General features: G+C 33.7%; 2 protein-coding genes across 2 annotated transcripts in view; one reads left to right on the top strand and one right to left on the bottom strand.

Moving 5' to 3' along the window:
• The window catches only part of LOC107732722 (fasciculation and elongation protein zeta-2-like), a 13,752-nt gene extending 7,332 nt beyond the window's left edge, over positions 1–6,420 (bottom strand). Inside the window, exons 1-5 of the mRNA XM_016544138.1 lie at positions 6,131–6,420; positions 4,215–4,323; positions 4,015–4,131; positions 2,028–2,160; positions 1,716–1,957 (exon numbers count right to left, since the gene is read on the bottom strand). Of these exons, the coding sequence (XP_016399624.1) occupies positions 1,716–1,957; positions 2,028–2,160; positions 4,015–4,131; positions 4,215–4,323; positions 6,131–6,420 (891 nt within the window). The remainder of the gene's footprint in view (positions 1–1,715; positions 1,958–2,027; positions 2,161–4,014; positions 4,132–4,214; positions 4,324–6,130) is intronic.
• A 1,367-nt stretch (positions 6,421–7,787) lies between these two features.
• cnih4 (cornichon family member 4) lies at positions 7,788–11,710 on the top strand. Its single transcript, XM_016544154.1, has 5 exons — positions 7,788–7,982; positions 8,201–8,269; positions 8,431–8,543; positions 8,631–8,771; positions 11,203–11,710. Exons 1-5 carry the CDS (start codon positions 7,803–7,805, stop codon positions 11,228–11,230), a joined length of 531 nt encoding a protein of 176 aa, XP_016399640.1. The 5' UTR covers positions 7,788–7,802; the 3' UTR covers positions 11,231–11,710.
• Positions 11,711–12,657: the final 947 nt, after the last annotated feature.

The following is a 12,657-nucleotide window of genomic DNA, read 5'->3' as shown; positions in this document are numbered from 1 at the left end:
GTATTATTGACATGTCAAAGTCTAGACCCTGAATATAAGACGACCGCGTTTTTTCAGATGTATTTCCAAGAAAAAAACATCGTCTTATATTCGGGTCAATACGGTAATTACTCACCCTCATGTCGTTCCAAACCCGTAAGACCTTCGTTCATCTTTAGGGTTGGGTATCGTTTTAATTTTATCGATTCCGATTCTTATAGATTCCTAGTTTCGATTCCAATAAGATAAAAAATCCAATATAAAAAAAAAAAAAAGTCAAACAATTAGATTTTTTTTACAAAGCATTCTGTTGCAGCTGAATAACACGAGCAAAAATCAGCAGCCTACAGAACACTGCAAGAGGAATTTTGCCTATGCTTTAAATAAAATACCACAGCAAATTATATTATATATTATATTACTAGATTAATATACATTTCAAATATTAAAGTGTTAAAGACAAGTAAACAGTCAGTAATAAGATAGGAACAAACAAATCAATTAGCAATATCATAAATAAATACAACTGAACAAAATTTCAGGTACAGAAACTGTAATTAAAAGTTTAAAAACACTGCATAGTTTTCTTTTCATAAATAAAATATAGATTAATCAATTAAAGTTATTAAATATATTCAGTCAAGATCAGTGAATGATTTTCTTTTGTTCTTTGATTAACATTAATGACAGGCAGCGCGGTTATTAGGCTGCTGTCTCTTTAACACCGAATGCACGCAGATCTAAAAATACTGTACGTGTGTTTTCTTTCTCATCGGTTTACGTTCACGTAAGACAAAAACAACTGTGTTTATGATGATATACTGACGTAGTTTTCTGCATATTGGTCGACAAATATGAAAGAAGTCAGTTTCGGCCCGGAACAACCTTTTCTACAGTGGAAATACACAGAACGGTTCGAGAACGGACACAAACCGGGAACCCGTACCGCGACCTCTGTTCTCTGTGCTCGCGCTTGCGCTTCGTGTGTGCTGCACGCAAACAGGGTGTTCTTTCCGTTCCTGCACTTAAATCGTTTTTAATCACATTAAAATGCGAACGCAGGAATCGTTAAGCAGAATCTAAATGCAGGCGTCTTATCGAATACCCGGTTCTTGGAAATTTGGAACCAGTTTTCGATACCCAAAAGGGGACATCGGATGCCCATTTTCCACAAGCTGGTATGATTCTTAAGGGTCTTCATGAATTGTCTATAACACACTTTGGTTAAAATTCCTCAATGGTCGTGTAAAAAAAGATACCTTGTCAAAAAGAGCTTTCGGTGCATGTCTCTTTAAATGCTAATGAGCTGCTGCTCACCCCGCCCCTCTCTTCCGTGGGGCGTGTCAACAGAAGACACATGAATATGTCTGTATATGGCTCGGAGGTGGTCTAATTCAAATAGCTTGCTTTCTATGTAGAAACCGGCTGCAGGCGCTGCGTAATATCATTGCGCCTGCTGCACCCATGGTATGGCAGCAAAGTTCCTTGATCCTTGTTCCTTGACCTGGATACATTACAGTTGCGTTGCTGTCTATGCAGGGTCTGAGAGCTCTCACATTTCATCAAAAATATCTTAATTTGTGTTCCGAAGATGAACGAAGGTCTTACAGGTTTGGAACGACATGAGGGTGAGTAATTAATGACAGAATTTTAATTTTTGGGTGAACTATCCCTTTAAGACAGAAAACACAAATACTTCCACTAAACATCCCAATCGAACGACTCGTGCTACTCACAGAAGACGGCAGCCTCTCTGATCCAGACATTTTCCTCTTCTTTTTCAGCATCTCTCGGTGGACCTTCTGCCGGTTCTGTACGTCTATGAGAACCGCGATGAAGCTGTTCTTCACCTCCTTCTCAAACTCCAGCTCATCCCTGAAGGCCAGCTGCTGGATCAGCTCCTCTGAATACCTGCGTATGGCCGTCTCCACGTCTTCCAGCTCATCGTTCAGCTCCAGCGCAGACATCAGCCTCACTCCTGCACAGACAGCACACCTCAGACACGCTTTCCACAGCCCTACATCTGACCTCCAGAGGGACGTACTCACGCTCCTCGTAGATCTGGCTGCTGTGAGACCTCTGGGTCTTCTGAGAGATGAGCGAGAGCTCTGAGTGTGGAGCGATCCGCTCTGATTCCATCTCTGGGGAGTCCTGCAGGAGCTCCTCTAGCTCCTCAATCACCTAAAAATAATATGACCTTTCCCTTTAATTTGTTCTGCTTGGCATCACCAGTAGAGGGCACAACAACTGTAAAGGATATGCGAAAATGGGAAAAGTGAAGAAGTACTTCACGTTTGTCACAAGGTAAAAAGTACCCGAGTTCGGGGGTGAAAATTATTAGTTTTTAAGTGTTTAGTATCCCTTTGGTAAGCAGATCCGAGTGTGTTATGTTTCTTGTTTTGTATTTCATGTTTGGTTTATTTTCATTACAATATTGTTGACTAATCTCAAACGGTGTTAAATATCCACAGCTAATGTGGTGAACGTTTCACATAGTTGTTCGATATCTATGCTTGCTTATTCTTTCTTTGTAGTTTTACGGTGATAAGATGCAAGGATGCTATGATGCCGTTGTGCTGTAATGTATTTTTCTATGATTCTACTTATTTTATTTGTTTCTAATTATTATCAATGTTGAAAACAGTTGTGCTGCCGAATATTTTAGCGTAAATCGTGAAACATTTTTATTTTTCAGGATTCTTCAGTAAAAACAGTAATATTGTGAAATATTACTACAATTTTAAATAACTGTTTTCCATTGCAATATATTTTAAAATGCAATTTATTCCCGTAATAACAAAGCTGAATTTTCAGCAGCCATTACCTCCAGTCTTTAAAATAAGTTTTAATAGTTGTATTTAAGTTTAAGTTTATTTTATTTAAGTTACGTGTTTGGAAACCTTAATAATTTTAGGGCCTTATGAAACTGATTTTATTTTTTCCCAGATTTTGATTTATTTTTAGGAATGGAAGTCAGTTACCATGGAATAAAAAAAAAGGTAATTGCAAAAATTTGTATCTCACAATTCAGACTTTGTTTCTGTTTATATCTCGCAATTCAGAATTGCAAGAAAAAAGTCTGAATTGCAAGATAAAGTTTTTTTATTTCTTTATTCTGTGGCTGAAGCAGGCTTCCATAATATTTTACCCAATTTTTTTTTTCAGTTTTATTTTTTCCTGGATTCTGTTTTAATGGTTAAATTAAATTTCAAAAATCAAATTACAAAACTTACACAAATTAACAACAATTTATTAAAACTTTAACAAAAATGAATAGAAAGTTTAAAAGACCACAATTATTTAAAAAATAAATCTTTTGAAACATTAATGTTTTTTCCTGTCACCTTGCTTAATTTCTAAATATTAAAAGTATTCATGTCTATGTATTATTCTTGTGTCTATTCATTATTCTATGTACTATTCTAATGTTTGTTTGTAATTATTGGTCGGCCGATATATCGGCCTTGCCGATATATCGGCCGATATTTGGCATTTTTCAAAATCGGCCGATAAGATTTTCTGTTTGGCCGATTCGGTCCTAGGCGGGACTTTTATTTTGATGGCGCCGAGAACGGCAGCGCTTGAGCTGTGTATCCTGCATGATCGCGTGTTCTCTGTGTGACGGTCGGTCTATGCGAGTTGAACGCGGACAGTAGGAGAGTTCAGCCTCACTGGAGACGCGCAATCGAAAAACTTTAAACTCGTGATTTCAAATTATGCTGCGCTTTATGCATTTGCCCACTGCCATATTCATGTAATTTCCACTGTGTGCTGTTTGTAAAATGAGCGTTACCTTGGCTTTATTTGAAAAAATATGATTCCCAGTGCACACAAACTTCCCAGATTACTGAGTGCCCTGTTGGTTACAGTGTTTACTTCCTTTTTAATTATATTTTTATTAAATATTTATTTATTTGTGATATACTTTGTCATCTAAAGTAGAAGTACGTTTATTTAACAATTATTTTTTAATCCATTTTCTTTGAATGAACTGAATACTGTGTTTTCTGGACAGGAGTGAGGTTCGGTCCTCACCTGTTCAGCAGTGAGCAGCGGCTCCTCGTTGATGCAGGACACAATGATGGAGTGCATGTCCATCTGCTCCCTCAGGTCCTCATCATCAGACAGGTCCAGGTTCACACTCTCCATCCGCTGACGGACCGAGACAGAGGAAGAGTTACTGCGGTCTGAATGCTGTCACTGGCAGTGGACACAGGCTCGAGACTGAGACTCACCGGTCTGTCCTCAATGCTCAGTGTTGAGAGGTGAAGTGAGCGAACCCTAGACTGACTCCAGTCCACCGGCATCACACTGCCATAGTTATCTGTGAGAGCCTTCCAGATCCTGCATAAAGAAAAGGGAAAGAATGTCTGAATGCCATTGCATTAGATAATTCAACTGAATTGATTTTTATAGGCAACAGTGGCAATGAAAGCCTAGTAGATGTAGAAAGACAGTTTGGGTGGAAGAAATCAAGACTCTGCTGGGAGGCCAGTTTCCTTGGGATGGTACATATTTAAATACATTAAAACAATGCATTCACTGCTGTTCAGGAGTTTCGGGTTGGTAAGATGATAATGTTTTTGAAAGAAGTCTCTTTTGCTCACTCAAGGCTGCAGTTATTTAATAAAAAATACAGTAAATAAACTGTGATACGTTTTATTTTTCAGGATTCACAGATGAATAGAAAGTTCAAAAGAACAGCATTTATTTGAAATATAAATATTTTGCCACATTATAAATGTCTTTACTGTCACTTTTGATCAATTTAATGCATCCTTGTTGAATAAAAGCATTCATTTCTTCAAAAACAAAAACAAATAAAATATAATAAAATCTGACCCCAAACTTTTGAATGGTTGTGTACATGCATTCATACATACAAATATTCATTTGACCAGATGTAATCTAGCCAAATAGTAGTAATGATATTGCATTAGACATTAAAATATTAAAATAACACCTGCAAACAAGTAGCGAGTGAGACCTGCAAATAGAAGATGCTAGAACTAGAACTTCACTTTTTTTGGAAAATTTTTGCATTGACTTTTAACTAACTGGTGTCAAGACAATCCCCAAACCTTATGCTGTTTTTTTTTTTTAGTGGAACACAAAAATAGAATTTTTTTTTATATATAAAGAATCTTTATGAAGCTTTTTCCAGTCACCATATCAGGAATGACAATAAAAATAAAACAGCACCATAACAAAAAGCACGCTCTTTATTTTAATGCCTTTTTCCCCACCACATATTTAGTACATATATGCATATATATATATATATGCATATACATATTTTACATTTAGTAAGCATCCTAAAATGAGATTTCATTCAAAAGCTTAAATGCTCAAAATTCCTCCTGTGTTTTGAAATTGGATATTGCGTTACCATGGAAATTGTACTTTAAATCCTTTTAGTGGGCTCCTCCCCTGGTGGGCGGTCATATTACAATACTTACTACAATATTTTATAATCAACATTTTTTCTAATCTTGACAAAACACATACTGTTGAAAAGCTCTGAATCTCCAGGTTCCATATTTGGTGGTTATTTTGTGACAGAAGTAATATTCTGACAGAAATGTATATATTTGTGAATTGTGACCGCAAAATGCATCAAAAAATTCAATGGAGTTTGGGTGACACCCAGTGGCTATTTTTGTGATATCAAATTAAAATTTGGAACATAACTTAGTTAAACATATGACTTTGATTTTATAGCAATTTTAGATTCCAAAATATTTTGTAAAATATTTATTTTATATAAAATTAATTTTAGTACAGTACCCTTTCTTTATAATAAACAAACTTTTTTACACTTTTATTTTTTGAAACGCTTTCACTTCAGCAATAATCTTCTCATCATGTAACTATATGATTAAACTATTACTGCACAACTGTTTCAATCCTACCTCATGATAAATCATGCCCCACAGAGTAAACAACATCCACAGTCACGTGACCTCGGATGTTCCTAATCGGCCATAACTAATAATCAAACTCAGCGATGCATCATCTGTACACAGTGCACACTGTCCTTCACTCATTAGACAGAGTGTCTTCTGTGGTCCACTGATGAAAATAACAACCATGATGGTGTACATTAATGCAGTGTGGTACATTACACTAATGCATGCTTTTGTTTCCTTACTCATCGCGTTTCAGGCTCGTATCCTCATTCATCGGCGTCGCTGGATTTGTTGCGGACGGTTTAGAGTCTACATTTTGGAAGCATGACTGTAAGTTCTCGTGGAAGCGGCTGATCATGTCCTCAGTGCAGCAGGAGTAAGAGCTCGGGGCTGAAAATCCCTCCAGCAGCAGCGACATCTCTTCGGCGTTCATGTGAATGTGCTCCGGATGAATATTCCGTCCCGTTCCGCCCTTGAACTCGTTGAAATCTTGCCACTCATCACAGTCTCTCCGCGCTGTAGGCTCCGCCATAACTGCAACTCGAGAGATGTGCTCGGGGGCGGGCGAAAGCCTGGCTCATGAATATTAATTAGAATGTACTTCCTTCCGATTCCAGCAGCGTCAACTAATTAATATTCATGAACGTCAGTCAACATATGCTTTGCAGCTAATAATAAGTTAATAAGTTAAAACAAACCCGCTTTAATTAATGCTACTACTACTACTACTACTACTACTACTACTAATAGTTAAATCCGTGGAATGAACAACACGTTGCGTAATTAATATTAATAACGTAGCCTTCGCGGCCATAGTAACATTGTACCGGTTGTTAAATGTTTGATGGAATTGGAATATCACTGTTTGTCATTTATAATTCAACGATGCATTTTACTTGTATAAACATTAATATTTTGCGGTTTTGTAGTAATAATTCATATGAATCATATTTAAAATATTCAAATATAATAAAATATATTATCTTTTATTATAACTATATTTATATAACTAGCTATGGCAATATTTAAATAACTAGTTTGTGTACAGCAATGAAAATAAATTAATTGTTTTTACATTTACATTTACATTTAGTCATTTAGCATTTAGCAGTGGAGACATTAGCAGAGAATGAAGAGAGGAGTGATCGATATACATTAAGGTCAGTAGGATTTTGTGATTTGCGCCATACTCTTTCTGCAGCTCTGAGCTAAGAACGATACTCACGGAGAACATGGGACTTTTACTATCCATAATTTAGAATGATTTAATATGGTGCACATAATCAATATTTGAATTGATCGTATTTATGCGTTCAAGTAAAGCAAAAAAAAGTTTTAAAAAGTTAAACCCTTTTCTGTTTGGAAATACGATTGAAACATATTTAGACCGAGTTTAGTTTCTAGGGATGTCCTATTCGTGAGTGAATCGTTCCTTTGAGTCGAATCTTTTCAATGAATTGGTTGAAACTGCTACCAAAACTGACCTAAATGATTCACGCATCGCATCGAATAAGTCTGAGTAGTTCTCCAACACACTGCGCCGATTTATTATTTTATTTATTTATTTTTAAATAAAGAAAGAAATGGCAGAAATTATGCAATAAAACATACTGGAAATATGTTGGCTTGATGGCATTTCTGTATGACAGGTTTAAATACGTCCAAAACCATTTCAGGAAAATTATTTATTTATTTAATTAATTAAAAAATTTTTTTTTTTTGTTAATCTTTGTTGTTTGTTTATTTTTAATGGTTGTTATGTTTTTGAAGCTAGTATTATTTTGTTTTTTAATTTTTAGTTTTGTGTTTATTGAGGCGTGTTGTGTATTTCATTCAAGCCATAAAAATACAGTATCTTGTTGTGCGGCCGCAGCATCTTTTTTTATGTATTTATTTATTTATTTTTTATCGCTCATGTCGTTGAATGGCTCGGTTCCGCCGATCGGTGGCGCTCGTGCGACTCGACGCTTCAGCAGCGAGAGAGAAGAATCACCCGGAAGCGGCAGTGAAACCGGAAGTGCAAAAATGGAGGCAGCCGTGTTTATCTCATCCCTCGTCGACTGCTGTGCTTTAATATTCCTCTCCGTGTATTTCGTATCCTTCTCGAACTCCTGAGCTGTGTTCGCAGCTGCTGCAGGCCGTGACTGTTTATGTCAGTGTTTATGTTTATGTCATTCATGATGAATAATAATCTTTATGATGTGTGTTTGACTGCATTAGCGGTTTCAGAAGGATCGACTGAAGCTCCCTACCTTCACTGTTGTTTTAAATGATTATTAATAATCTCTATGTTTCCCTAACTCCACGCTCAGATTATTACTCTGTCTGATCTGGAATGTGACTACATCAATGCTCGATCCTGCTGCTCCAAGTTAAACAAAGTGAGTCTGAATTGTGAGGCTGATGGCAAAGTTATTGTAATGTATAGTTCATTTATTGGAGAGCAGAGGGGGTTCATAATCTCTGAAGAAATCCACATTTGAGATAGTGTTGGAAAAGCTGTATATATTCCTGTCTGAATGTGGCTGTGGTTTGTGTTCAGTGGGTCGTTCCTGAGATGGTCGCTCAGGCTCTGGCCACGGTGCTGATGCTGGTCTCCATGCACTGGTTTGTGTTCCTGCTCAACCTCCCTGTGGCATCCTGGGACGCGTACAGGTGACCACACCTCACTCACACACTGTGTGTATATAAACCTGAGCAATATTGAGTTGAGAGTTAACAGCCATTGTTTCGTGTGAACAGATATGTGAAGGTTCCCATGGGGAACATGGGAGTGTACGATCCCACAGAGATTCACAACAGAGGCCAGCTCAAGTCCCACATGAAGGAGGCCATGATCAAACTGGGCTTCCACCTCCTCTGCTTCTTCATCTACCTGTACAGGTAAACACACAGCCTTTGAGTTCTGGTCAAGAAGCGGCTGCTTAGACGAGAAGAGACTGAGATCAAGTCTGAGTTTGGGCGGCAAACATTTGAAAACACAGCGCACACCAACCATCTAACCACATTTTTCATAAGAGTCGAATCTGTTGTCAACAAAAGACAAGCTTTAAGGGCTCTCTGCTCTATGCTTCAACATTTAAAAAGCTAAGAAATTAGGCTAAATATTTGTAATTTTACTGTAACTTTGCAGTTGCGATGCAAAATAACGTAGTAATAATATTTATTATTGTTAAATAATAGTAATAATTTTATTTTACAGCGAAATAGCATTCTAATAGCAACATTTAAGTAATAAAATAAAAAATATATTTTAATAATTAGGGTTGCAAAGGGGTGGAAAATTTCCTGTAAATTTCCGGAATCTTTCAAAAAAAATCCCTGGAATATTCCAAAAAATCCTGGAAAGTTTCCACTTTTTTGCAACCCTAATAATAATAAAATTACTATTATCATTATAAGTATTTTATTGTATATTATTAACAAAAGTAACAGTAATAATTATTACTATTAATATGTATCATTATTATGTTATTACATTTTTATTAAATATATTTTATAATTTTTATAATTAACAGTAGTAAAAATAATAATAGTTTTTATGATCCACTATAATATTTCTATTATTCATATTTTTATTTTAGTAATACTACTTATTATTATTAAATAATAGTAGTAACTTTTACAGCAAAATAGCATTCTAATAGCAAAATTTCTTTTAGTAATAAAATGTAAAAAAACTATTTAGTAATAATAAAATTACTATTATTATCATTATCAGTAATTAAATTTTTTTATTATTAACAAAAGTAACAGTAATAATTATTACTATTAATGTATCATTAGTTATATTTTATTATTTTTATAATTAACAGTAGTAATAAATTATATTTTTTATGATCTACTATAATATTACTATTATTCATATTTTTATTGTAATTATACTTATGAAATACTAAAGTTTTTATTTTACAGTAGAACAAACAAATGTTTTATTGACAAATGAGGACAATAAAAGCAGTCAAAACTAACAAAAGAGCAACAATATATAAGTGCAAATGACAAGTCTCGGTTAGCCTAACGCAGTACACGTAGCAAGGTGTATATACATATATACATATACATACATACACATATATACATACACATATATATATATATTGTACACACACATATACACACAAGTAGTAAAAATAATAATAGTTTTTATGATCCACTATAATATTTCTATTATTCATATTTTTATTTTAGTAATACTACTTATTATTATTAAATAATAGTAGTAACTTTTACAGCAAAATAGCATTCTAATAGCAAAATTTCTTTTAGTAATAAAATGTAAAAAAACTATTTAGTAATAATAAAATTACTATTATTATCATTATCAGTAATTAATTTTTTTTATTATTAACAAAAGTAACAGTAATAATTATTACTATTAATGTATCATTATGATGTTATTGCACTTTTATTAAATATATTTTATTATTTTTATAATTAACAGTAGTAAAAATAATTGTAGGTTTTATGATCCACTATAATATTTCTATTATTCATATTTTTATTGTAGTAATAATATTTATTATTATTAAATAGTAGTAATAATTTTTACAGCAAAATAGCATTCTAATAGCAAAATTGATTTTAGTAATTAAATGTAAAAAAAAAACAATTTAGTAATAATAAAATTACTATTATCATTATCAGTATTTTTTTTTTTATTATTAACAAAAGTAACAGTAATAATTATTACTATTAATATGTATCATGTTATTATATTTTATTATTTTTATAATTAACAGTAGTAATAAATTATATTTTTTATGATCTACTATAATATTACTATTATTCATATTTTTATTGTAATTATACTTATGAAATACTAAAGTTTTTATTTTACAGTAGAATAGTATTATTGCAGTAGTAATGTTTCTTTATTTTCATATATTTCTTTTAATGTAAGTAATATTAATCTATATATTAAATAATACTAAGTAATAATAATTATATTTTTATTAAATACTCCGTTTTTTATATTATTGTAACATTTAGTTTTTTAAATAATAAAATAAAATATTTTGAATATTAACCAATTTCTAATAATTACTAATTATTATTATTATCATGTAGTCATATTGAGTAGGTGGAAAACCACCTACTCTTTTTTTTGTTTGTTTTTTTTTGTCCTTAGCTGATCACATGCCCTCATGCTGCATTCAACAAAACTTCATCAGATCACCTACAATCTAGAACTGAACTCTGAATCTGAATCCACATGTGTTTCAGTGTTCAGATGAGATGTTAAAGAGCTGGTGACAGTAAGCCCTCCCTGTGTAACTCTGGAAATTCTTCTTTTCTCTGCTGTGTTTTGCAGCATGATCCTGGCTCTCATCAACGACTGACCCACAACACAAACGGCCAAATCATGAACTGCTCTTTCTATTTTGTGAATAAACTCCATGCATCCCTGTCAGAAGATCAGCTTTCCTCAACACATCCTCACTAATGACCCTCAGAAACGGCTCGTCTGCGGACCACAAACCCCCGATGAAGCCGCATGCGTCACGTTCACTTTGGTTTCTCTGTGTCTTGCACTGCTTCTCAGGGCCGAAGCATCGAGACAATCGCACTGAATCACTCAGCGTCTGTTTGACCAGCAACTGCACACAAAACACACGTCCAGCTCACAGTCATCTGGAATTCGTAATAATAATTACGGTAATTACGACTTTTGATCTCTCAATTCTCACCTTTTTGCTGACAATTCTTATTTTATATCTTACAATTCAGACTTTGTTTCTTGCAGTTCTGAATTGCGTGACAAAGTCTGAATAAGCTCGCAATTCTGAGAAAGAAATTCTGAATTGCGAGATGTAAGCTTGGAATTGCAAGGAAAAAATTCTAAATAAATTTCGAGTTGAAATTTCAAAATTGACTTTTTTTTTCTCAGAATTGGAAGTTTGTATCTGGCAAGTTTATGTCTTACATTTCAGACTTTGTTTCTTGCAGTTCCGAATTGCAAGATATAAACACAGAAGAAACTCGCAATTCTGAGAAAAAAGTTCTAATTATGAGATCATTTTATAATTCAGAATTTTAACTCCGAGAAAAAAGTTGCAATTACTGCAAAAAAAAAATATTTTTATTTTTATTTTTTTGTGTCCCGTGGCAAAAAAAGAAGTTTATGTAAACAAGTTTTACATGAAGATAACGAAGACTTTTGGCATTATGATTATTTTATGACAATTTAGCACATTTTAAGTGTCATTACTGTAATGTGTCCAAATGACATTCCATGCTCGTTTTGTTGTTTTGAAAGTACAAGAAGTTAAAATGGTACAAAAAATATTACTCTAATGCACATATTACCATTTAAATTTTTATGATTTAAGTAGTCTTTTTGTAATAATTATAATATTTTTTTGTTTGTTTTTTACAGTAATGAGTTTTTTGTTGTATTATAATAATGACAAATTGGAAACAAAATGTGCTTAATTGTCATCTAAATATTACACAAACTAAGACCCCTTAATGGTTTGAAATATATGCTTTTTTTTTTTCAATTTGATGAGCTAGACACTGTTCCCGTTCATTTTCATGATTTCTTCCTCATCCACTTGCATGCTTTTTTTAAACTGCCTGTTGCTGGAAGCATTGTCCGTGTATGTGAACTTGTTTACAGCTGAACGGCGCACGACTCAAAGGAGCTCTAGAGTCAGCAGAACAAGCACTAATGTGTTGATCACAGATCACATCTGAGCCGTTTGATCAACTTCCTGCTAATGACATTTCAATGGCTTGTGTTTGAGCAGATATCATTGGTTTTGTG

Source organism: Sinocyclocheilus rhinocerous, unplaced genomic scaffold, assembly GCF_001515625.1.
Source record: "Sinocyclocheilus rhinocerous isolate Xijiao unplaced genomic scaffold, SAMN03320098_v1.1 scaffold369, whole genome shotgun sequence".
Lineage (NCBI taxonomy): Eukaryota > Metazoa > Chordata > Actinopteri > Cypriniformes > Cyprinidae > Sinocyclocheilus > Sinocyclocheilus rhinocerous.
The sequence above is the reverse complement of the archived record's forward strand: the minus strand, read 5'-3'. Positions and strand labels throughout refer to the sequence as shown.